This window comes from Bombus vancouverensis, chromosome 1 (genome assembly GCF_051014615.1).
Source record: "Bombus vancouverensis nearcticus chromosome 1, iyBomVanc1_principal, whole genome shotgun sequence".
NCBI lineage: Eukaryota > Metazoa > Arthropoda > Insecta > Hymenoptera > Apidae > Bombus > Bombus vancouverensis.
Window position 1 is genome coordinate 9,266,792 of NC_134911.1, and position 26,664 is coordinate 9,293,455.

The 26,664-nt window shown below is 31.9% G+C and overlaps 5 protein-coding genes across 13 annotated transcripts; 3 read left to right on the plus strand and 2 right to left on the minus strand.

The window, feature by feature from the left end:
- The first annotated feature begins 2,942 nt into the window (after positions 1 to 2,942).
- LOC117153437 (chaperone protein DnaJ) lies at positions 2,943 to 5,530 on the plus strand. Of its 5 annotated transcripts, XM_076617666.1 has the most exons (3): positions 3,124 to 3,256; positions 3,689 to 4,246; positions 4,748 to 5,530. In XM_076617666.1, exon 2 carries the CDS (start codon positions 3,783 to 3,785, stop codon positions 4,203 to 4,205), a length of 423 nt encoding a protein of 140 aa, XP_076473781.1. In that variant the 5' UTR covers positions 3,124 to 3,256; positions 3,689 to 3,782; the 3' UTR covers positions 4,206 to 4,246; positions 4,748 to 5,530. The 5 variants fall into 5 exon arrangements, with proteins under 5 accessions (XP_033183383.1, XP_076473781.1, XP_033183382.1 ...); XM_033327492.2 differs by having other exon boundaries at positions 2,943 to 3,126; positions 3,689 to 5,530; XM_033327491.2 differs by having other exon boundaries at positions 3,689 to 5,530.
- Positions 5,018 to 10,339, minus strand: ago (F-box and WD-40 domain protein 7). Of its 4 annotated transcripts, none has more exons than XM_033327461.2 (9): positions 10,001 to 10,339; positions 9,850 to 9,890; positions 9,024 to 9,184; positions 8,718 to 8,947; positions 8,525 to 8,627; positions 7,917 to 8,435; positions 7,428 to 7,835; positions 6,566 to 6,881; positions 5,018 to 6,469 (listed from the first exon to the last, which is right to left on the minus strand). In XM_033327461.2, the coding sequence occupies exons 3-9, from the start codon at positions 9,117 to 9,119 to the stop codon at positions 6,306 to 6,308; spliced, it is 1,836 nt and encodes a 611-aa protein (XP_033183352.1). In that variant the 5' UTR covers positions 9,120 to 9,184; positions 9,850 to 9,890; positions 10,001 to 10,339; the 3' UTR covers positions 5,018 to 6,305. The 4 variants fall into 4 exon arrangements, with proteins under 4 accessions (XP_033183352.1, XP_033183350.1, XP_033183353.1 ...); XM_033327459.2 differs by having other exon boundaries at positions 9,024 to 9,260; XM_033327462.2 differs by lacking the exon at positions 9,850 to 9,890.
- A 383-nt stretch (positions 10,340 to 10,722) lies between these two features.
- Positions 10,723 to 13,715, plus strand: Vps4 (vacuolar protein sorting 4). Its single transcript, XM_033327467.2, has 6 exons — positions 10,723 to 11,083; positions 11,172 to 11,283; positions 11,396 to 11,772; positions 11,909 to 12,176; positions 12,296 to 12,738; positions 12,843 to 13,715. The coding sequence occupies exons 1-6, from the start codon at positions 11,060 to 11,062 to the stop codon at positions 12,942 to 12,944; spliced, it is 1,326 nt and encodes a 441-aa protein (XP_033183358.1). The 5' UTR covers positions 10,723 to 11,059; the 3' UTR covers positions 12,945 to 13,715.
- On the minus strand, positions 13,655 to 16,374 carry Pdp (pyruvate dehydrogenase [acetyl-transferring]-phosphatase 1-like protein, mitochondrial). The gene is made up of 5 exons (XM_033327466.2): positions 16,237 to 16,374; positions 15,419 to 16,162; positions 15,221 to 15,362; positions 14,613 to 15,089; positions 13,655 to 14,481 (listed from the first exon to the last, which is right to left on the minus strand). The coding sequence occupies exons 2-5, from the start codon at positions 15,548 to 15,550 to the stop codon at positions 13,799 to 13,801; spliced, it is 1,434 nt and encodes a 477-aa protein (XP_033183357.1). The 5' UTR covers positions 15,551 to 16,162; positions 16,237 to 16,374; the 3' UTR covers positions 13,655 to 13,798.
- A 302-nt stretch (positions 16,375 to 16,676) lies between these two features.
- Positions 16,677 to 26,563, plus strand: LOC117153431 (kinesin-like protein KIF18A). Of its 2 annotated transcripts, none has more exons than XM_076617462.1 (5): positions 16,677 to 16,816; positions 16,976 to 17,130; positions 21,262 to 21,856; positions 21,949 to 25,743; positions 25,963 to 26,563. In XM_076617462.1, exons 4-5 carry the CDS (start codon positions 23,132 to 23,134, stop codon positions 25,997 to 25,999), a joined length of 2,649 nt encoding a protein of 882 aa, XP_076473577.1. In that variant the 5' UTR covers positions 16,677 to 16,816; positions 16,976 to 17,130; positions 21,262 to 21,856; positions 21,949 to 23,131; the 3' UTR covers positions 26,000 to 26,563. The 2 variants fall into 2 exon arrangements, with proteins under 2 accessions (XP_076473577.1, XP_076473581.1); XM_076617466.1 differs by having other exon boundaries at positions 16,768 to 16,906.
- Positions 26,564 to 26,664: the final 101 nt, after the last annotated feature.

Sequence of the window (26,664 nt, forward strand, 5' to 3'; positions counted from 1 at the left end):
ATGTTACTAGTCACATTTTTAAAAACACTATTATACTTTTCCTACTTCCTTCGGTATTCTTTACAACTCGGGCCTTCTTCTACGTTGTAAGTTGTGTCTAAAATTTGTTAATAATTATTTTCTACAAATTAACCGCTATCGTCCGATTTCGGATTGTTCTGTTATATATCAAGAATGAGAAGCAAGTAAGATACAACTTACCACAAGTTTAAAAAATAGAAGTTCTTTTAAGTATTGTCATATTCAGTATCATTTTGATCGTAAGAATCTCAACAATCCAAGTAAAACAATCTTATAGCAATAAAGTAAAAAATATAGAAACTTCATTTTTCTTCTTCCTAGTTGCAAAAAATTATTTTTCCCTTTTTTATTTATCAACCACTGTGTTGTAGCGTAAAATTAAGATAAAAATAAGAAGCTTGTCAATTTCCGAACAGGAGATCGAGTTCTTTTTATTTTTACTCAATTTGTACAGTATTATTTTCGGTTCGCGATGATACGCTTTTGATACTTGGGTTAGTTAAGAATTTTTTAGACTGACTGGATGATTTTGAAGGGAGCATTTATATTCTTTTATTCGTTGGAGTGGGAGAAGGCTTTGCTCGTACTTATCATATTTCGGAGAACGGCTGGAGTGACCGAATGCCACCCAGGCGGCTGAGAACGGGTGCTGACCGGACGGTCACACGTGATAAGGCGCTCGGAATTTTGGTTTATCATATGGCTGCTCGAATTTCACCTGTGACAGTGTCATTGCCGGAACATATCATAAATAACATCGGAAAATGTTCCCAGTGAGTAGTAGAAATAGCTCATATCCATTTGAAGGGACAAATTCGTTTATTTAAAAGAATTTTGTGCTGGCTATACTTTGTTCAACGAAAACAACTAAGTCAGGAGCGTATTTATGAATTTCGGATACTGTGCCACTTTTTGGACGGAATTTTTGTAATGAGTATAATAGACACAAAAGTGCTTTGTTAATTTCTTATATGTGTATATAAAACAAATAATACAATAAATAACATATACTTACGACATATTATCTCGATGAGTATTCTCATCAAGATCTCAAAATCACATCATCATTCACATCATCTCAAAAATAATAGAGTTTTTATGTAGGACCACTCGGTATATCGATCGCAAAATTGTATCTGATAAATCAGTGAAAATACTTTGCTCAAAGAACAATCTTTTTTTCAAACGATAGAATTAAAGGTAAATATATCTCCATGCTTCGTAATGTACTTACTTGACACTGCTATCGTCCATATCATAAGTCCGAGAAATCAAAAGGAACTCTAGTAATGACCTAGGGTAAATCCGCTCCTGAACTCATCATCCTCTAGTCAATACCTGGCGCCTCTTTTGTCTACATGTGATCATTCTATTTACACATCTCTGCTGACTCTTCTGATTGAACAGAATATAGGTATGTACGGGTATGCGAAATTATAACTTGGATGGACTTGGAAAAAGTCGGGTGGTCTCACTCGAGTATCTCTACTCTTTGGCAACGCCGTGGACCTTTTGTATTTTGACAACTTTTATGGTACCAAAAGTCATTTTTAAAGGTCTTTGTAAGCTTTTGCAAGCCAAAAAACAATGAAAATGCATTACGTTGTAATATATTGTTTAAACAAATGGCTTTTTAAAAAATCTTTCCATTGATACCATTCCTCTATGTCCCTAAAATATTTTAAAATTTAGCTGTGTGAATAACTTTTAAATGAATTTCATAATGCGACTTGTTATATCTCACTTGCTTCTTTGTTTTTCATTCTCGACAAATTTATAGCAGACCGATCAGTCAGATAATAGCAATCGGAGAGGAAATATCCTCTCTGTAGCAATCAATTTGTAGAAAGTTAACAAATTTTAAATTACAACGTAAAAGAAAATGTCGAAATGGTTAAGAATGGAAAATACCGAACGAAGTAGAGAGAGATCATGATGTTTGTAAAAATGCAAGTAGTGGCATTGTTCATATATTTTTTCTTATTCAATTCAAAGGTTATGGGTTTATTCTAGCTCATACCCCGATTGTAAACAGATTTTACGAGTAAACATGTGCCATAATGACCGGTGACACCAAACTCCCTCTGCGTTCTTGTCTATAACTAATTCTAGTTCTAGCAGCAACGTATAGATGGTGCGTATCATGTTTTGATTGGAGTAATAAGTGTAGGAAGTATGGTCTTATACACATGTTTGAGAACTCCAGTGGAAGGGGTAAGATTACTAATGTCAAGCGTTGTGCTTTACAAATCGGCCACCATAGAACGCTGCTATTGAGAAGTTAGGATTCCGTATGTAATGCCATCTTTCTGTGAAATCATTGAAGGAATTTAAGAAATTTAAACTAAGCCATTAAGATTACTCAATGACTAAACTAAACTAATTTTCATAATTTTTTGCCATCTATTTAAAGTAAGTATGTACATCCATAGTATTTCATTTGATACAGAAAAATGTTGTTTAAATGAATATTAATTATGAATTATTTTATTATGAAATGTATATTATTATTTCCAACAAAAACGTTTAACAAAATTACAGCTTCCAAATCAATTATGTGCACATGTTTGACGTGTATATTGGAAAGTAAACTTGTTTTTCTATATTTTTTAATGCATTAAAAAATTGTATAACTATTAACACTATCTATAATATATGTAAATAATGTCATCATCAAAATATTATTCATGATTGAAACATTTCAATATAATTAAATTTTTTATTGAAAAAGCAAAATTACTGTATAATTTTAGAGTTTACGAAGATTTTTAATAAGAGGAAAGATTTTATATTATATAATATTCATTAGACAATAGTTAGGTACAAAATAATAATAATATAATTATGATAATCATATAAACCGCCGTTTCTTCCTTCCATTTGCGCTGGTACTTGGTCCGCCGTGAGTCCAGTTCACGACAGCATTAAGGAAAGAGAAAAAGAGACAGAAACAATCAGATCCGGGCTATTTTTACATGATGACGTTAAACTACGAATCCTACCTTCTCAATTGAAGCGCCTTGCTGCAGACAAATTGACCAATATCGTCCGATTATTAAGAGCTTTACCCCCATCCCGGAGTTTCCAGACTTATATATGACCGTGGTATGAAGTGTAGATATATGTGGCCATTTCCTAAGTTCTCGCGAGCGCGGGTTTTGATCTAAGTGAATTATATATGTACATAGAATTAACAAAACATAAATATTATTTGAGATTATCGTCTTAAAGACAAGTAAGTAAAGTCAGACAAATGAAATAAAGATAAATTTATGGATGTCAATTTCAAATATCTTATTAATCAGGTAGTGGACTTTTTTGTAGAACTATTAAAGAGCTACATAACTCTTACATAATTTCGATGTGTTTCTTATAGTTTTTGCAGTGCATTTAGTTTTCTATGTACTTTTTCCCCAACTTGCCGCGCTTTTATGTTCATTCCTCAGCTTCATAAAAACTAATTTTAACCAAACAGCCTAAAATTTGACAAAAATGATCAGATTCCTACATAGGAAAGAAAACTGCATAAAAATCGGTTCAGCGGATCTCCAGTTATAACATAACAAACAGACGTTGCGTTTTATGTGATATAGAGATAAATATGTAAATAGATGGTTATACGCGTATGATTGCGAATTCATTACTTAAACGAACTTAATATTTTTAGGTTATGTAATCTACTCATATTTGTCCTTTGTACTTGATTGTCTCCAGCAATGATGATGTCTTATGTGCATACATATGTGACGCTATAATCCGAAATGATGGATTTAATGAATTATTATGACATACTTGGTTGTACCAAGGAATCAACATTTGAAGATATAAAATGTGCATATCGTGCATTAGCTTTGAAATTTCATCCAGATAAAAATGCAACAGAATTTGATAGTATAAAATTTCAATATGTGTTAAAAGCTTGGCATGTTCTGCGCGATCCAAAGTTGAAAGAAGAGTATGATGCCATACTAAAGCAAGAAGAATTAGATTTGGAAAATATTTTAATATATGCAAAAATATGGGTGAATGAATTGGAAGAAATGGATAATAATAAAGACATGTTGTCTTATCAATGCAGATGTGGGGGATTATATTGTATCGAGAAGCAACATATTCAAAAGAAAAATCAGATGATACACGTTCCTTGTTCAGAGTGTACTCTTTTTACTATCATTGAAACGTAATACTTGTATGTAACAGCTAATGACATTAGGACAGACACAAGGTGAAAAACATATAATTTAAAATGCAGCAACATTTTCTATTTCTTATAAAAAATGATACAACAGATAACACATCATTACAAATATAAACTATTGAGCAATATACAAATAAAAACACGATTCTTAAAATATCCTAGGTTCAATAATAAAAATTGCATTTACACAAATTGTGTCTTGCATTAATAATTGAATTTACAAGACTTATTGTCAATCAGAATTAACTGTTTGTATAGCTTATGTAATTTCTGTAATGATAGAGTTTGTATAAAAAACTAATTTACTATAAAAATCTATAAATTTGCAATTTATTACAAATTTCTTAATATTTCTTGCTTTGGAAAAATTTGTAATTTAATTATGTTTATTCTTGCATGATAACTGATTTTATGTTACTCAGTTGATTCGTGCATATTGCACAGGATAAATTTGCAACTCTTATTATTGCACCATGGCAAAACCAGACTTGGTACTAATGTCGAAATCAATATTTTATTTAAATATAGACAATCCAATTAAATTACTATCACGAATATTCGATTAACCCTGGTTGTTTAATCGGCGAACAATAAATAGCGAATGATTTTTGAACATGTTACGCATGGAAAATTAATCAAATACTATAGTGGTAAGTATTTGACAATGAGCAGATACAGGCGCGTAAACTTTTTTGTATTATTATATTATAATCATTCTTCTTAATTATATTTGTAGAATGATTATAGAAATAATAAAACATCTATATTGTTTTACAATATAGAAAAACTAAAAAGAAGTTTAATAAAATTTTTTTATACAATAATTTCATCTTGCATGTATGCTTTATACATTATGAACAAATTATATATTATTTTCTTCTTGCAACGTATATGTAATTGTATTTATAAGATTCAAAAGAGAGAGAAAGAGAGAGAAATGCAACATATTATTCTGCGTGTATCTTTAAGAAATCTCTATCTTATGTTTTACAATTCAAGGACCCTTGTAACGTGTATAATATAACTGATTACTGAAATTCTCTTTTATACCTGAAGTTAAAACATGAATAGTTGTTTCCTCTACGTAACACGTTCCCTGATATTCCGATTAACGAGTAACATAAGAAACTGGTCCAAGTTCCAATGTAATATAACATTATTATTAATAATGTAGCAGAAATCGTTATGATTCCTCCAAAATATACTTTTGAGTTAAAAAATTAATTGTGATTTATATAATTGTATGATTTTGTACGAACAATTTAGATGATAGAATAAAAACTGATACAAATAAAACAAAGTGAATAAAAAGCAACAGCGTTCATTTCGATAAAAAGTCATTAAATATTGATTATATCATCCAATAAATTATGCACAATTCCCATGACTAATTTAATTAACATAAATGGAAAATTTAAATAAGCTATATAAAGTACAGCAAAGAAGAACTTATTGTACAAAGGATATTTTTACCATTATTTTCTTTTCTTTTTCTCTCATCTTTTCATTCCTTTTATTTAGATCTTTTATTTATTTTTTTCTTCCTTTTCTGTTTCTCTTTTTTTTCAAAATGTGAGATTCTTTAAGCAATTTTTTTGTCTATAAGCTTGACAAATATGGTACGAAATTTTTCTTTTTCTGTAATTTAAAAATACTTTCCTAAACGCCCATACAAATCGTTATGTGGAGTTAATGTTCACAGTGGGCTACCTCCCATGTAAATTACTAGCGATTTCTTTTAAATTTTATAACAGCAGTAATACAGTAATACATTTATAAGCTCCTCGTTCTCCGTAATTTGTTGAGTCTTTAAAATCTCATATTTGTACACCACGATTAATACACTCCATAATTAATATAATTAATGCCTTCGGTTTAAATGTTCTACCACTTTGGAGATCATTTATAACAACTACCGATTCAGCGTCTGACTTTTTACGATCTCTCTTCAAATTTTCGACATACATTCTTATCACAATCACACCATGTAATACATGTATCATTGTACAGTAGATTGGTTACGCTACCTAGTTAGAGTATGTACAGAGGTCGTAGGAGAGGGCAGTTTTATCCACTGAAAAGTGCACTATTTTACCTCTACATCAAAATCGAGAACAAGAAGTTTGGTCTCCTCCGTTCCGTTACGGCTACCTACTGCACACACCAGTTTTGTATCACTTGCACGTATCCTCCACACAACACCACCACTTCCGCCGCTTTCCAAAGCAACCAAGTTTCTTATAAAATCACCTAAACACATGATAAAAACTTTAGGAATTCGTCAAAGGAATAATTCAAGAAAACAGAAAGAAGAGAAAGGCAGTAATGCAGCAAGGAAAAACGCACCAGTTTTAACATCCCACAGTTTAACTGTACCATCATCAGATGAAGTAATTACAAAATGGCTGTTGAACTGAAGGCAAGTGACAGCAGACTGATGCTTATTTGGACCAGACAAGGTTTGAAGGCAGTGACCACTAACAATATCCCATACTTTAACAGTTGAATCTGCATTTCCAGATACTAAGATATTATTACGCAATTCCATTCCCGAAGTGAGCGACTGATGTCCCATTAATGTATGTCTACATGCACCAGTTTCAACTTCCCATACTCTTATGCTTGTATCCAGAGAACCGCTAACAACATGTACGCCATCAAACTAATAAGAAGAAAGAAAGAAAAGAGTGTATTAACACTTCTTCATATATCTATATTAAATAAATTTAGTGCTGTTCAAGGTATGTCTTGAAGTTTTCCAGATTTTATATGTTGCAATATAAAACTATTTGTCCAATGAAATGACAATATCTAAAGAAAACCAAAATTTCATTACAAATAATTATTTCAATTGTGAACAGCATCAGTTTAAGAAATATTATAAATTACATATTTTTCTTAATATTAGATTGCCCGAAAAGTTTCTTTCATTTTATAAAGAAATAATATACGCACAATGTTTTTTGTTTTATATTAGTTTATTCAATTATTCACGAACATAATAATAGGAATATAACGAAATGGATCATACCTAATTCAATAAAATAATATAAAACAGAAATTGTTGTTCATCTATTATTACCTTATGAAACGAAAGAAACTTTTCGGACAATCTAATATATATTGTATATTATTGCAATATATTGTATCGCATTAGTTCGTGTATTACTTTTATATAATTCGTATATACAGTTTAATTAACGCTTACTTGGAGAGAATAAACACGATTTGTATGTCCTTGTAAAGTATGAAGGCACTCCTCGCGTTCCGGATTCCAAACCTTAACCATATAGTCGTAGGCGCCACTGACTACTAATTTTCCATCATATTGCACACATCTAACAGCTGCCAAATGGCCCACAAGCACGTGTAAACATTCGCCAGTATCCACTTGCCACACCCTTAAAGTCGCATCTCTACTACCACTGACTACTTTATTACCATGTAGATGCATACACCTTACCGTTGATGTATGTCCATATAAAGTATGAATGCACTGACCAGTTTCAGCATTCCATACTTTCAAAGTACGATCTGTACTACCACTAATTACAGTAGTACCTGACATTTGAGAAGACCATACACCACCAGTATGTCCAACTAATGTTCTTAAACACTGCAAAAAAAATATAAATTACAAAACAATGTTATACGATAATTTTCTATCTTATTTCCATAATTATATTCTTCAACTTACCTTGCCTGTAACGGCGGACCATACTTTAAGAGTATTGTCATCAGAACCACTTACTATACGATTACCAGAGAACTGAAGACAAGTAATAACATGGTCATCGTGTCCTTTTAAAACCTTTGGTGTACGAATAGGTTTCGTTCTCCAATTCATTTTTATATTATGTTGTCTCATATATGCTTGTTTCCATGGGGATGAACAATTACCGGAATTTCTACCATTCTTACGTTTTATTTGAGGCAAATCCTTCAAATCTTCTATACCAGCTGCTCTGCATTTCTCTTTCCATAGTAGATTATCGTCCGCGAGAAATCGCCAATTACGGCATGTTTGAGCAGCACGTAAAAGATCCCTGGGTTCTAGGAAAGCTAATACCGACAAAGCCAACTCTTTTGGCAACAACGATATAAAGTCCCTTTGAAATTGAGGTTCAATAACCTGCATCATATGTCGTACCTGTGTTGGTTCACACCGTTCAATTAATTCATCTATAGCTAGCATTCTCTCTGCATTTGACCATCTCTGAAATTAGAAGCAATATCTTTAGTATTTAAACAATTAAAAAAAAGAACAAAGAATTTTCTTGATCAAACTACTTAAGTTTCTTATACCTGAAACTGAAGAAGCCAATTACTCATTTCTGGCGGAGGATTATCTTTTGTTGGAATAACACATCTCATATGTTTACTTTTATCATCCAATTTCTTAACAATCCTGCAAATAAAAAAACTCATGTACCACAAGCTATCTCCTTTTGAAAATTCAAATTGCATTTCTCAATGCTCTTTTTTAATTTATACTTACATCGAATGGGATTTGTCCTCTGGGTTAAGTTTTTTACAAGGTAAACTAGATTCAGTATCACTTTTGCGCTTCCTTTGTGGCTGAACAACATCCAAAGGAACACAGGTATGTAAAATGGGACTATGTACTCGTTGTGGAAACGACTGTGGTTGAGATGATGAAAGCGAACATGTATTACTATCAAGCTCAGGTTCACATTCTGCATCGCAAAATATTCCTGTATCACTGATCTAAAATTAAATTAACCTGGCTGTATTGAGGTGTAAATCTTTTATAATGTGCTGTAGTTCACATAAAATAACTCACTTCACTTTCTTCTTCACTACTGTCATCTTCATCTTCTTCCTCACCATCTTCCCCGTAATCTTCTGATTCTTCATCTTGTGCTAATAGAGAATGCATAGGTTCTAAAGAACTAGGTCCTGGAACACCTTCAATGCCCTCTATAGGACTTGGACTTGTACCACCTGGTTTATTATCAGTTATTTTATTAGACGATGAAGAAGGGACAGACATCACTGGCTTATGTCCAATATATATTATCTGGATATAAAAAAAATTGTTTTATCTTCTTTTTATAACAGAAGTAATTGTATTACTTCTAATGTACATAATAATTTAAAATCAATTATGTATAATATAAAAATTTATGGAAACAAATTATGCATATCGCTTAAGATTTGTGGTATTTGTATTTTCATAAAAAATGATTTTCTTGTATGTAGTATCTCAAATTATATTTGTAATACTTTATATGTATAAGGAGTTACGTTAAATATTTCCATTTAATAGATTATGACCTGTGAATTTGAGCAGCCTGAAAATTGATTAATTTTTGTAATAAAAGATTGTCTCAGTATATATCTAAGTATATGTTACATTATAATTGACATTTTATCAATTGTCTAATATAAATGAATGTAAATTTGAAATACAAAATTACCAAGAAATTATAAATTATAGAACTTGGGGGAAGAGAAATTAAATGGAAACTATATTGGTATTTTAATGTCTTTTTCATAAGATTTTTTAATTGAAGAAGAAATTTAAACGAAGTATTAATAGCATTTCACTATCAATTATGTTCACGGAGAAAAAAAAATAATATTCGAAAGTATGCAAAACTCCTAACCTTAGACGAATCCTAAAACCAAGTTACATTTGGAACATAGCCTAGAATAATAAAAGGAAGGACCGGTTAGCCACACCCTTAATTTTCATTAGATTTTCACAAGAAGCAAATAAATAAAATAGAAAGTTAGGGTTGAACAAACAATTCATACTTAGATCAAACGTTTCTCCTCAGTGGCTTCCTTATTGTAAAACTACTATACGACGATGATCCAAGTTTCTTAGTTTCGATTACTGTTTCTATCATATGGTGGCGGTACGCATTTTTCGTATGTCGGTATTTTGTTAGGTTAGAATAGAATAAAGTTAATTTTTGGGCTAAAGATTTAGGCCAACACAAATGTTGAAACAAAAATAAGTAATAGGTATAAACACAGAAAAAGATCCATCGGTAGCTCTCGGTAGCTCCGAGGTTTTTATCTCTTCGGACTCGGTGCTTCGTAGACAGGTAGCTGTTGCACATGCGTTCCCGTTTATAAGCCGCATATTCATTGCTGTCCTGTGATTCAGTTCATACGTATGAATCATACCATATTTTTCACAAACATAAAAATCCAGAATCTAGACAGTGAAGTTAACAATCAATTCCGGTACCTTTTCTTCTCGTCTTCAGAATCTTCAGTGATCAAGGAAAGCACTTTCAAATTCAAAACAATAATCAAGTCAAATACTTATTTATTTTGAATTACTGACCTTTTATCTTTCGTTTATAAAATTTTCATATATCTATACAAAACAATTCGTTAAAATTCGTTTGAAGGTATTTATAACAATTTCTATAATATTATTTGCATATTTTACATATATACATATGTACTTAAGTAAGTACGTAAGCATATTGTTTCGTATATTGTATTTTATGTAGTATCGTAACTATATCTTTAATTGATTCGGTAGAACATACTGTGAACGGGACATTATTTAATGTTCTGTATGATTAAGAGTGCGACGGTTTAAACGGTGTGGAGTGTAGAAGATAGTCTACCTTCAAGAATTTGTTTAAAAATGTGTTAGTGAGATATGTGATATGTCAAGCAGTGACGTTGGACAACCTAATTTTGAAGGTTATCAAACGAAATAGAATATCTTTTTGATGCGGTAGGTCGCCGTCTCGATCGCTGTTTCTTTTTTCTTTATTGAGACGCTGCGTCCCATCGTGACGGTGAACTACCGTGTAGCAAAGGTTAGATACAGCTTAAAGTAATATTAGAATGGCTTCAAGTACAATATTGCAGGTGAGCTATTTAAACATGTTATTTTCATTGTTTTTGTTTCATGACTAAGTTAACAATTGTAATTACAAATGTATTTGGTGTGTTATAGAAAGCTATAGATCTGGTGACTAGAGCTACTGAAGAAGATCGTAATAAAAATTATGAGGAAGCACTTAGGTTGTATGAACATGCTGTTGAATATTTTCTACATTCTATTAAATGTACGATTGTTATCAGGTTTCTTTTATAATATCATTTTTCTTTTTTTCCTTTTTTATAATAGTATTATGACAAAAATGAATGTGAAGTTATGCTATTGTTTTTATTTTCTAGATGAAGCACAAGGTGACAGAGCTAAAGAGAGTATAAGAGCAAAATGTACGCAGTATTTGGAAAGAGCTGAAAAATTAAAGGCATATTTGAAAAAAAGTAAGAAGAAACCTGTAAAAGCTGGTGAAGATAATTCTAAAACTGAGGATAAGAAGAGCGATAGTGGAGACAGTGATACAGATAGTGATCCTGAAAAGAAGAAACTTCAAAGCAAACTGGAAGGTGCGATAATTATTGAAAAACCAGATGTTAAGTGGAACGATGTTGCCGGTCTTGATGGAGCCAAGGAAGCTCTAAAGGAAGCTGTTATTTTGCCAATACGTTTTCCCCATCTGTTTACTGGAAAACGGATACCATGGAAGGGTATCTTATTATTTGGGGTAACTTTTACATAAGTACAAAATAACTTTTAGGTAAAAATTAACTATAAAACATGACTTATCAGCAGAAGGATTTTGCAATTTTGTCTAAGTAATTTACAATCATTTTTTTCAAGTAATTTCAAGATATTTTCAGCCACCAGGTACTGGTAAATCCTATCTAGCAAAGGCTGTTGCAACTGAAGCTAATAATTCAACGTTCTTCTCTGTGTCATCCTCGGACTTGGTAAGCAAATGGCTTGGAGAATCTGAAAAACTTGTCAAAAATTTGTTTGAATTAGCTCGTCAACACAAACCCAGTATCATATTTATCGACGAGGTGGATTCACTCTGCTCGTCACGTTCCGACAATGAATCCGAATCTGCAAGAAGAATAAAAACAGAATTTTTAGTTCAGATGCAAGGTAAGCGAAATAGTCGAATAAATTGTTGATTTGTACATATGTTGACATATATACTAATTTCTCCGGATACGCGTGTTATGTACATAAATAAAATATGACATGGTAAATTGATTCATTAGGTGTTGGATCAGATAATGACGGTATACTAGTATTGGGAGCTACTAATATACCATGGGTGTTAGATTCTGCTATTAGAAGAAGATTTGAGAAGAGGATTTACATTGCCTTACCAGATGAACAAGCTCGTGTTATAATGTTCAAACTTCATTTAGGAAGTACTTCTCATTGTCTAACAGAAGAAAACTTTAAAAAATTAGCAGCTGCTACTGATGGTTATTCTGGAGCTGATATAAGTATTATCGTACGAGATGCTCTTATGCAGCCAGTTAGACTAGTTCAAACTGCAACACATTTCAAGCGTGTAAGAGGACCATCACCAAAAGATCCTTCTATTATTGTGGATGATTTATTGACACCATGTTCACCGGGAGATCCAGCCGCTATTGAAATGAACTGGATGGAAGTTGAGGGTGATAAATTGTATGAACCACCTGTAACTATGGTAAATATAGAATGTTTTTTATTTCCATTGAATTATTTCAGTCTTATCTTATAAAATTTTTAATTGTAATCTATTATATGGTATAATTTACTTTTCATATTTAGAAAGACATGTTAAAGTCATTAGCGACTACCCGTCCCACAGTGAATGAAGAAGATATGGCTAAATTAGAAAAATTTAAAGAAGATTTTGGTCAAGAAGGTTGATACTCAAATTTTTTTAATCAAGTTGCTATATACTTCCAAAAGTATCTTTCTGTTATACATGCACTTGCCTTATGTCTTGTTTGATTATCGACATTGCGATACGTAATATTTATACAAAAAGTTCAAACATACATTGACTCAGGCTTTTATTTTCAAACTTTCTTTTCCTTCAACAGTCATTACACGATAGCAATGCCAACATTGCGAGCTTGATGCTTATTTACAAATACTGTTTGTTAAAATATAAAAATCGCAGAATGAACGATATATATTTTGTGATGAAAATTAGTTACATTTTAATCTGCAAAAAAAAGAAAACAATAGACTATTTTTTATTCAAAAGCGCGAGAAAAAGTTAAAATGCTACCGATCCATAACGTAATATGTAACGAATTCTGTGCGTTTTTAACTTATATAATTATTGCTATACTTGTACCTAACAAATTAATTGTACAATACATATGTAGGATTAATAAGTATTTCTGAACAATGTTTATGATTGTAGATTAGCAATTCATTTGTATGTTTTGTAATTTTGATTTTGCTTAAACATCAGCGACACGTTATCAATGACATTTGCATTCATTTTCCTCAGTAAGTATAAATTATACTAATAATCAATTTGAAACGATTCGTTAAATTACGTGAACGCGATTACATGTAGTATGTGATATACATATGTGTACGTATATCAAATAAGCAAAATACCATTTCCATGTGTAAATTGTTTTTATTGTTAATTAAATAAATAACAAGCTGTACACAATAGAATTTCAGTTTTTCCTTCAAGAAGCCTAGAAACAATAAGAATTGTGAAAGATCTTATAAATGTAACAAGAAAGTTTTCTACTGATTCACGGAGGGCAGTGTCTTAAAAATTCAGAGTTCATATAAACCACTGTTATTGTAATATCATCACGAAATATTCGTACAACTTCTCCTGGTAGTGTCAATAATTGTGACAATTTAACATGATCGATTCCGTATTCCGTACCACCGAGTGCGTTTCTCAATAAATGTGTCGCTGCATTACTATCAAGAGGTTTCTTTTTCAAGCCTTCTTTACGTTGCAATAACATTTTATGTATTTCTGATAATTTCATATTTTTACGGGGCAGCTTCAATGGGCTCAATGTTACTTTTCCACTCATATGCTCACCTACTAAACGTACAGCTTGTAAGGGTGACATTAAATCCCATAGACCATCGCTAGCTATTATAAGAAATTTATCTCTTGGTGTTAATCTATGATATCTAACTTCTGGTTTCGCTGTCAAGTATGGAGGAGTATAATAATTCGGTGGAATTGCTGTTTCACCAAAATATGGCACCACTACTTTCTCTAAGATTTGTTTGCTCCATTTGTAGCGAAAATCACCTAACGAACGAAGGGGCGCTAATTGTCCAAGTAGTCGTTCCAATTTAATTACAGTTGATTTTTCGTTCGATGGATGCTCTGATAGAATTCTTTCGACTTCTGCACGATTGTCGGTATTATGTTCGACGGTCATTAATTTTGCAGACCAATCATCATTTTCTATAATGTAAGATAGTAATACTAATAACAGTGATGATAATGATGCAGATATTAAGTAGTAATGACAACAATAAGAAAACTGTATATCCATTTCTCATAAAATTACAAAGTCTGATAATTACATCTCATACCAGAAAGTATGCCGAGTACTGCTTGGCAATCACCCACTCCAGTGACATGAAGATGTGGACCATCTATGTGTGCAACAGCTGCTACAGCACCAGACATTGCAACAGCAAGAGTTGTAGCAGCACTGCTTTTACCTAAATTTAAAAGTGCTTCGTTCGACAAATCATTATCTAATCTGAGAAATGCATTCTCTAAAGCTGTTTCCATTTGAAATTCTTTTGTACATCCCATTTCTATTAAGTCCTTGACAAAAGTTAAAAAACTTGCTTGATAAAGATCTCTAATTTCAGAAATAAATTCCACTTTATCATTGAACATTTGAAGAAGTTCTAATTTATTGCTGGAGTTAACTGTGTTGAGATACTGTTTTAGTAATTTTGTGGGCAACAAACATGCTGATATATAATGAAAAAGTCTCTTTGAGATAATTTGTGCACATGTACGACCTCCATGACCATCAAACACACCTAACAATATTCCTAAAATAAATTTGTGCTTTTGTTGTACATAATATGAAATTCGTCGTGTCACTAATTGTAAAAATATAAAAGTATATCGAATAATTTGTGTATGTATAAGTTGTTTCCAATGTTTTATACAACTTCTGTACCTTTTGTAAGTAAACATTGAGCCTCTGATCGAGTATCTTCCATAGGATTATTGGATGCCAACTGATTTGAATCGTAATATTTTATAGAACTTTCACCATCAAATTCTTTGGTATATTCATTAGCTTGCAAAATTGCTGTAACCTACAACATATTTATAAAAAAGAGAGTTTGGAAAGAGTTTGATAAGACTATATTACCTCTTGTGGTGTAAGCCGTGGCAATGCCATATATAATCTGTGAGCACATTTGTTACTACTCCATTCATTATGTCTAATGCATACATTACTGACAGTTTTAATTAAATTACTGCCAACGTTTTGTAAAACCATTCTATTTCTGCGGTTTTGCAGTATATTTGTACTAGCACATTTTCGTGCTTTTACTTCTACAGCACATTTTGTCTGCCTCGCACTCGCAGGTTATGTTAAGCTCCTATCTTTTGCAATGTCTTTCTAAGAATAATTGTTGTTATAGCAGCCGCATATACGATATATGCGCACGCGTACAAATACGGTCATGAACAAAAGTATTAGTACACTCTTTAAAACAGAATAACTTTTTTAAAATGGAACCAAACGACTTAGAAGAAGTTAGAAGGATTAATTTATTTAGATGAAAGAAGTTTTTCTAAAATTGCAATTCAGGATTGCGAAGAAAATAGTGAAGGTCACTCTTTACAATTTTATTATTTGAGGCTGCAATAAAAATTAAAAAAGTACATTTTTTAAATTTATGTTAGTTATATGCCTAGATAAAAAGATTGTAAAAGCGACTCTTCGGTATTTTCTTCGCGACTCCGACCAACTGTAATTTTTTAATTTCATAATTTCATAATATCATAACTTTTGAACCAATAGATTTCCCGTCTTAAAACTTCTATTTTTGGATTCTACACGTCGAAAACTACACAAGTGCAAAAAAAGCCAATAATTTTTGGTTTCCTAAAATAAAATTTAGCCGAGATTAGTATTACGCTTATTTTATATGTATGTATTTAGTATATGAATCTGCATACGTTAATAGACAAGGACATAAGAGACCTCTATGCAGCGTTTTCTTTTTCTTTTTATATATATTGCTTTCTCAGCTCGCTTACACATTTTATCTTTATATGTGTCTTTATGGTCAATATTTGCGGTATTAAGAATCTAGAGGTGATTATGACTAATGCAGGTAGACTGCGCGTTCCCAGGCGTAAGAGGCAATAAAGAGAATACAAGAGGCAGTAAAGAGAACACAAAAGTGAAAGTGTTATATTCAGGTTATCCTTTTTTCTCTCTAATGAGTGTTTAGTGAGAGGAAGAAAAGAGAAAAGAGAGGAAGAGCTTGTGTAGTGGATGGTGGATCGCCCCACTATTTGTATTCTCCTTACTTTTTGCACAATCTGAGAGAGAGCGCAATACCTCGACACTCGGCACCACAGTCGTATGTCGTATGGCACTATTTCTGTCCTTCAATATAATCTTCAGCTTACCTGTAAGAACACGCTATCTATCTGTATCAGTATGAGAGAGCCACACTGTATCAATGTTATGTTGAGGTTATGTGATAGAGGAACGCGTGGATGAATTTATGATAGAAATATATATATTGAAGTAAGCATAAGTATAAGTGTATGCTGATCTAAATCCTCATTCTAGCAGTGTTACATTACAACAACTGACATTACTAAAAAATTAACCTTGGTGTGTGACTTTAGCTGAAAGTTACAAAAAACAGCAATAAAAATTTACTTATGGCTCTTTTGTTTCTAGACCTTGTAACCCAAAAACAACATTCATATTCAAGGGCACAATAATATGGACCTCTCCATTTTTAATTTTTTGCTTCAGTAAATTTTATTTTCTTCGTAACGGCCGTTTCCAGGTCACGGGTATACAAAAGAGAAAGATGTGGAGTTTTCCTAGAAGTAATTATTTCAACAATATATATATAGTATTTTTCTCAATATATATATAGTAATACTATATATATAGTAGTATATATATAGTATTTTCAAATTTTAATGTAGAAGACTTATATCAATAATTATGTTAATAAAATCAAATGTATCATTTTAATGATTATTTTTATTAAAAGCAGTTAATTAATTAACCGTTTTAGTGTCAGGGGTTTTTAAGAATTCGTTCGGATTGTCCCATGCAGCGCGATAGCGTTTCGTTTATTTATTTGCGAGAAATGCCGATCGACTCGTTTTTTTCGTTAAAATATTCGCTCAACGCGCTCGCGTTTCGTTTCATCAGTCATATCCGAAACGTTATACTAAACATTCAAAAGGTTGCGAAATATTCGTGCTTTACGTTTTGTTTGCGTGATAACATTCTATAATATAGGATTTGGTTTTTCAATTCAAGAGGTAATTTATACATTAGTTTTTTTTAATTAACACTAAATCTACCGACACTTTGTATATACCTATTCCTGCCGTGTACGGTCAAAATGACCAGTGATTAAAGAAGTAATAGTTTTTATGATTTAACTTAGATAATGGTTAATTTATAACTGAATGTATATAAAATGATGAACTTTCAAAAAATTTCGGCCAAATTTACTTTTGTTTAATTTCAACTATAGACAAATAAAATTACACTTTTGTGTATATAGAGATATATCTTATTCAACTTCGTTGCATTTTTTACAAATTATCTTATTATCAAATGTATATTTGCCGCATACATACTTCCCGCATCTTAAACAAATTTTTATAATTTTGTAACCTTTACAATTTTTTACTTGACAAATTTTTTGTAGTAATGAATCTGAACTTGTTGATAGTTTTATTGCATGGTATTCTCCCGCGATTTTTTATACAAAAATAATGTGTGCACCAGGTTTATAACAATTTTGTGAATTCTCTGTAAATCGGCCCCATACCATTGCAAATTTATTGGTTCATAAATGCTGGCTTCTTTCGCTCTTCTTATCAAATCGTATAAATCTCATAATTTCAGCAAAATCATTTTTGTTCATTGTTTTTGAAAAAATGCAGATCTCCAAATTTTATTCCATAAATATGAGACATCTAAATTCTTTGCCTGATATGCACCGCGGGTATATATCAGAGCAATAAATGCATCTAGTTTTGTTGCATCTAGCTTTCTCTTAGCCTCCAATACTCCAAATATATACGGTGATCGATGATAAGATAAAATGCCATCTTTACTTGTCCTTTCATTATATGCCGTTTAAAATATCCCTAGAAATGTTATGAACTGATGTCCTGCCAGATTTGGGACTTGCATCTATTTCTCTCCAAACTATCCCATCGGGCCCATTTTCGTTACGTTGGTTCTTTACATCAGTCTCACTCTTTGCTGTCAACGATAATTTCTTTCCTCTTTTCTCTGGACGTGAACGCTTATTTACTAATAATATTCAATTCTGATTCGGTTGTAAATAGTTTTCATGTGTTTCCATGCCGTTTTCAGTTGTTGAAGTTTCTTGTTCATCGCACGCTGAACAGTCTTCTTCTATGTCTGTTATTTTTTTTTTACAATTTTATTTTGAGAAGTCTTGTCATTTTTAGGGTAAATATTTATCACAAAATAACGCTATGTACGGAATACAAAATTATTGTCAAATTTGATATGCTTTACTTTTCCCTTTATAACAGCTTTACACAAAATGCTCTGAGATGCTTTCTGTTTGAGTTTCAGAGATAACAAGTTTAGATGTCGACTGATTGACTAACAAACTGAGATGTATTCTGGTCGAAGGGATGATAGCAAGTAAGAATATGGTCTGTGACGGCGATATTTATACGAAAATATTGATGAATATTGGCCGTTCTCCACCAACGGTTACTTGAGGGTGGAGTTGAGAAAACCCCGCTTTTCCCTTGTTTTATCGCAATGAATAATAACCCTAAGAAACTTCTCAACTTTTAAAATGTTTATAACAATGGACTGTAAAAAATGCTAAATTTTATGGCGGTTCCTTAGGATTATTATGGGCCTGAATTGATATGTATTGACAACTGGTGGTCATCTTAATTGAGGGATGCGATTATGTTTTATGACAAGATTACAGGTGTAACAGCTATTATTATTTGTTATTACTGATTTTGTTTGTCATCTGACTTTGAGATAGTATTTTCTTTGTACTGATTACAAGGCAGGATACAAATTTTTCTTAGAAAATAAAAGAGCAAACTAAAAGTAAATATCGAAAAATATATTGTATGTATGTTTTAGGAAAAGTCAGAAATTATGAAGCGATATGATAACGTTTAAATATGGTTAAATTTGTGTAGAAGTTCGAGAGCGGTCAATTTAACCGACGCTGGTAGGTTTAGTGTTAATTTGATTATTTATTATTCGTGTATTCCTTGTAGGGCAATGGATACGAAAAAGAAAAGAACGAAGTCAAGTTGGAGACCTAATTCAACTTCTGAATCTGACGATAGCAGTAGTAAGATCGTTCCAGTTTCAAAAAGAAAGAGAATAGACGTTTTTGATACATCTAGTAGCGAAAATAGTATTCCATGCAGTTTTATCTGTTCTGCTACATCTGCAAGTACTTCTATTAATGATATAGGTGAACAAGAGAATTTATTTTCCTTTACTGAAGGCACTGGGCCACAGCCATCGCTAACTAACAAATCTAAACCTATCGATTATTTTAATTTGTTCATCGATTCATTCCTGCTAACATTAATGGTTCGCGAAACGAATAAGTACGCCGAACAATTAATAAAATCACGTAAAATCACCCAAAGATCTCGAATGAAACTATGGAAACCAGTTACTTTGCTCGAAATAAAGGCGTTTATAGCAGTTTTATTGGAAATGGGGATAACGAGGCGACCAACGATATTTTCTTATTGGACCGAAAATTCAAGGAGCATACCCTGGTTTTCAAAAATGTTTTCGCGAAATAGATTCCAGCTTATTTATCAATGTTTTCATTTAGTCGATAATAAAGAATGTTTCCCACCAGGCCATGAAAAGTACGACCCATGCCTAAAATTTATGCCAATAGTTGAACACGCGAATAGAGTATCCAAATTAATTTTGACGCATGCTTCAAATGACAATACCATAGTAATTAAAAAACGAAATGAAAACGAAAGAAGTGGAGCAAAACCATACATAGGTGACAGTTATGATAGTTATATGAGGGGAGTTGGCAAATCGGACAAAATGTTATACGTCTATCTTGATGAACGCCGCACGGTAAAATATTGGAAAAAAATTACGTTTCACATCATTGCCCGTATGGTATTAAATTCCTATCTATTTTATAAGGAAGTTAGCAAAAAGAAGCCAATGACTCGATTGGAATTTACATCAAGTATTATATCTGAAATAGAGCATGAATGGATGCAAGTCAAAAAACAACATATGGTAAGTGATAATGACAGAATATTTGGCTTAATGAAACTACCAGGCAGAAATTTAAGACAGTGCGTAGTTTGTAGCAGTAAAATTAACGGTATAAAACGATCGAATTTAATTTGTATGCAGTGCAAAAAAGGGCTTCATCCATTATGTCTTCATAAACATGTCTGTTTTAAAAATAATGAATGTCATGATCCTGTAAAACCATGACTATAATTTTAATGTCTTTGCGTGTTTACATCTTTGTGTTCTGATTTAATATATATTGTTTATTTGTTTCATTTATCATCCTAATGGGTGAACTAAATAAAAAACTTACTTCTAAATATGACAATGAACATTAGTAATCTAGTTTTATATCTACTATAAATAAAATATTATATTGTTTTTTTATATTTTCAAAAATTTGTACTATGCAGAAGTATATGTAAATAAAAATAAATTCAACAAAAACGGCTTATTTATGCAGGTGGTTTACGATTATTTGAAAAAAAGTAATTACGAGAGGAAACTCTGATATGACTCGCAAGGAGCTACATTCGGAACCGAGCGTGTTGCGAATTGACGATCGTGATCAAACATCGCGACACATTTCACCACAGTACGCGAATAACGCGATCGCGCTGCGTGGCGCTAAAATGGTTAATTTAATAATAGCAGTTAATCTCATAAATTTAACAATAAGACAAATGTATTTTCAGCATTGCCAAAGAGAATAAAAATTGAAACTATAGAATAACCGAACGACTGTAGTTTATAAACAAGATAATACTTTGGGTAGAATAAGAAACGTATATATGTACCTTTCGTATAGTTAAGTGGTGCATATTACATATACAAATGGTACCCTGTGCATGAACAACAATGAAAGCATAAGCAATATATTTAATTTTTTTACGACAATGGTTTTCCCGAAATATATTCATATGAAATTAATTTGTGGCGGATCGGTATCAACAGGACGCCGACAGGTCGAGGCATCAACGCGGCGCAACACCTCCCGGGCGATCCGCGGGTACCAACCGCCAACACTAGAGAGCTACGACGACAACGTGTCTGTCTGTCTAACTCGCTAGCGGTCGAATATACGAGCGATTGATATAAATACCGCACCTAGCGAGACTCCCTCTACGTCTAAGGCAGGGACTACCGGGCATAGCCTTACTGACGAGTCCACCGGTAGTCCCGGGACGAAACGCACTCTCTCTCTCTCTCCTTTTCATTAGCCTCAAATTCACCAAATACAATTTTATTTTCTGTAAGACGGGAAGTATCATTAGCATCCACCACATATATGTATGTAAACAACTTCTCTTTCTTAAACAATTTACAATTAGTTTAACGAACAGGTTTTTAATTATTAGTTTAACAAATTTTACACTTTTTAGTGTTTTTCGTTACAAGACATATATAGTACAAGTGGAATAATAGCACATAGACAGAAAGCACTGCATCACGTAACGTTCCGTTAAGGGCCGTATCGAATTAGCAACTGTAGGACAAGTCACCTAGAATCTTTGGAAGAATCTAGATTTTCTCGAGATCTTTTCTCTTTACCAATTCATGTAAACTTTTCTAAGTTTAAGTGTCTTCCATGTCCATGGGCTCAAGAGCGGATGAATCTCAAAGATAGTACTTCGACGAGCAATTTCACCCATCAGGGTAAGCAAGGAAGGATATCCAAGAATAGAGAAGAGTGGACAGGCGTCGAAATTGCGATCGAAGATGAGTTTTTTTGAGCAGATCAATTTTATCTATTTTTGAGAGTTTTTTTTGAGCGGATCAATTTTATCTATTTTTGAGAGATAATTTTCTTGTATTCTTGACAAGCTAACTTCTGAATAAATCTTAGCTTTAAAATAAAAGATTTTTCAATTTTCGCGCACTCCAGAGAGCAGGGCGGTTCAGAGCTCCACGCTCCAACTCACTCACCATTTTTCCCCAAAACCGCAAACGTAACATGACAATTCAAAGTTGAATTTTTTTTTTGGTGTAATATTAATGTAGATAGATATTTATGGGAAATTAACACTAATATACTGAACACAGCCACATAAATAGGTCTTAACACTAATATACCGAAAGCATAGAAAAAACCATCCGATAATTGAGTCGTGAAAAATCGACATAGTAGATAAGAGGTATCGTTCTGTCCATGCATAATATGTACTGAATTTATCAGACAGAACCAGAGACCCTCTATTTGTCCCTGTTTGAACAACAACGAAAACTTAGTTGCCTTCCATGTTGCTTTTTCATGACCCAATTTTCGGGCACGTTTGATCGGCAGATTTCAGCACGGCCCATAATGTGACATGAAGTGGACAAAAATCAAAATAATTATTATTCGATTTTGATCTCATTATTCGATGATATCATCAGTCTATAAGTAAGTAATATAAGTAATACTGAAAGAAAAATAAAACAAACTCAAAGTTGAATTTCTGTTTGGAAAAATTCCCTAAAATGTCACTATAAATATGTTTACTATTGTCAAAACTGTCTTTGAAGAGTTCAGGATGCAGAAATTTAAATTTGAACACTCAGTTTACATTCAACGGCCAGTAATGGATGTTCGTATGTAAGTTAGTAAAGTTTACTATGGTGTTTAATAAAAGAGATTTGGCGAAAGCATTTTCGCCAAACAAAGTTAAAAAGTTGCCAAAGAAACGAATTTCAAACAATTCAATAAAGCCAAGCACAAGTGGAAGCCCAAGTTTATCCATACAAACTGAATCTGGTTCACAGACGAGTATTAAAGTAATCGTAAGAATACGACCGCAAAATGAGCACGAACAGCAGGGCAATTGTAAAACTGTTTTGAAGATCGTTGACGATAAAATGCTAATTTTCGATCCTAAAGAAGAGGAGAATCCATTTTTTTATCATGGTGTTGCTCAGAAAGGTCGTGATTTGCTTAAGAAACAAAATAAAGAACTGCAATTCATGTTTGACAAAATATTTGACATGACGTCGAATAACAGTGATGTATTTGAAGGAAGTACGAAAGATTTGATTTGCAATCTTTTGGATGGTTATAATTGTTCTGTATTTGCATATGGAGCAACTGGTGCTGGAAAAACTCATACTATGCTTGGTAGTAGCAATGATCCTGGTATCACATACAGGACAGTCGCAGAATTATTTTATCAAATAGAACAGCAGAGTGATCAACGTGAATTTAATTTAGGTGTAACGTATTTAGAAATTTATAATGAAAATGTGCAAGATCTTTTACATAAATCTGGTCCTTTGCATTTAAGAGACGATGGTAGATATGGAGTAATTGTTGCTGGTCTTAAAATAATTGCTATTCAGAATGCTGAAGAATTATTGACACTTTTAGCAAAAGGCAATAAAAATCGCACTCAACATCCTACTGATGCAAATGAGGAAAGTAGCAGAAGTCACGCAGTTTTTCAAGTTTATATTAATATCACCAACAAAATGGATGGTCAAGTACGACAAGTTAAACTGTCTATGATTGATTTAGCTGGTTCTGAAAGAGCTTCTGCTACAGGTTGTAAAGGGGCAAGGTTTAAAGAAGGTGCAAATATTAATAAATCTTTATTGGCTCTAGGCAACTGCATTAATAAGTTAGCAGATGGTGCAAAACATATAACATACAGAGATTCTAAATTGACTCGTCTCTTAAAAGACTCATTAGGTGGAAATTGTCAGACAGTTATGATAGCTAACATAGCACCTTCTAGCTTTAGTTATGAGGATACATACAATACATTGAGATATGCAAATAGAGCAAAGAAGATCAAAACTCATATAAAGAAAAATATTCTATCCTGTGAAATGCATGTAACTGCATATATAAAAATGGTTGAAGAACAAAAGAAAGAAATAAATTATCTAAAACAAAAGCTATTAGCATTTGAAAATAGTTCGCAGCATGTATTACCACAGGGTCAAGGTAATAACATTAATGAGGAAATAGATAAAGCTGCACTAATTGATAGCAATAAATTAATTGAATTACTTCAAAAAAAGAGAATTTTGAATGAAAAAGTCCTTTCATTAGAAAGCGCAGACAAGATATTATGCTGTAGAATTCAATATAAGAAAGCAGCAGATGAAAGATTGCATAATCTAACAGCAGCTGTTGATACTTTGACGCTTGAAGAACAAAATGCAAGTGGTAAATCAAGAGTTAATAAATCACTGCATTACTTTGAACGACAAAGAGATTCGTTAAAGATACAGATGGAAGCAGCATGGGAGGAACTGTGTTCAGTAGAAACAGAAATACAAAAACTGTATGCGGAAGCAAAGTTAAAGAAACTTGCAAAATTAGAAGATATGTTTGCACTACAAACTAGTGAAATAGAAAATTCTAGATTACAACAACAGTATGAACATGCAAAGAAAGTAAATAATCTTCAACAATGTGAAATAGAGTCTTATCATTCAATGATTAAAATGATGAGTACAACATTACAAAATTATTATAACATGATGAGAGGATATGGAACCATGACAGATACAATGAAGGAAGAATTTAAACAGCTGATCAAATTATTGGAAGGAGTGAGAAATATAAAATGGTCAGATATGGAAACAACTAAACATGAGGAGTGCTTTTATAACTTGACATGCCTTAGTGTACCCCATTTAATGGATCCCCTTAATAGTAAGATACCTATATATGTATTACAACCTTTAAATGATCAAGATGCATTGGATGCAACTTTCAATACATTTTGTTCTGAAAAAGAAGTGTTTGATACACAGAATGTAACTATCACATTGGAAGAAGAATCAACCATGGATTGTAATACTGATATGAAAGTAATAAAGGAAAGTACAGAAGAAGGACAAAATGTAAATTGTATACAAGAAAAAGTTAAAAAGCGTGTCCTTTCAGATAAAAATAATATGAATGTAACAAAGACTCCTATCAAACAAGCAAGGAAGATATCCCCTAAATGTAAGGATATTACAATCTGTACAATAGGAATTCAAGATAAAGAAAATAAAAAGTATATGCAAAAGCCACATGTAACAATGAGCGCTAAAAGTATAACCATATTAAATAAGTTAAAAGCAGATAAACTCAAGAAAGAAAATCTTGATATAAATACATCAAATAGAGGATTGAAAGCAGTAAGGGAAAAAGAAAGAAGGAGATTAATGTCAACGCATCCCTATCAAAAACTAAAAGAAAAACAAAAGTAAGTGTAGGTTTTAATAAATTGCAATACAATTATTGGCATTGTTTAACAAAAAAGACTCGATAAGTCTTACTAAGTTGGTATATTAAACTATAATGACAATGGTCCTAAATTATTAAAACAAAAAATTTTTGACATTGTTTAAAGAGATAAATTTCCAAATTTTTACAAGTAATTCAATATTTTTCATTTGGAATAAAAATTATGACATTGTTGCAGATTCTGTCCAGTTCTACCTTCGTCAAAAATTCCATAATAGCGATAGTAATAATATGAAAAGTAATTTAACAACAAACAAATGTATATGTAATCTTTTATGTTGGAGCCAGAAAGACAATAGATGGAGGTCTGACTAAATATTTTATATTTTTAGTGACATATAAGTACAAAAAATTTATAGCATAAAGTAACATTATAATAAGCATAAAAATGACATTGTAATAAGAAAAATAATAATTATAAAATCTTGAAGATGTTAGTTATAAAATTGAAATTATATAAAATTATGCAATGTTATAAAGGTGCGAATGTACCTTCCAATTGTATTTGTTTAGTAAAAGTATTTGTGGATTTATGTTGCTTTTTAATGATATTTTAATAAATGATCATTTATAGACTGAATATCGAAAAAAGAACACAGGAAAGTAAAATAACATCAATTTACATTTATCTTATAAGGTAGCATTTACATAATGTTTCATATTGTGGTGCAATAGTCAGAAACACCTGCAGGAGAGAAACTAATTTGTGGAACATTGTTGGATAAGAATGTATGGTTACATCAATGAATATTGCAAATGAAAATTGTTTGCCTCTGAGTCGTGGTATGTTTAATGCATGACTATCATAGGTCAGAAATGAGATATGCTGTAATTTATGAACTTAATTGCTTTTTAAGTTATCAAAGATGCAGAAGTATTT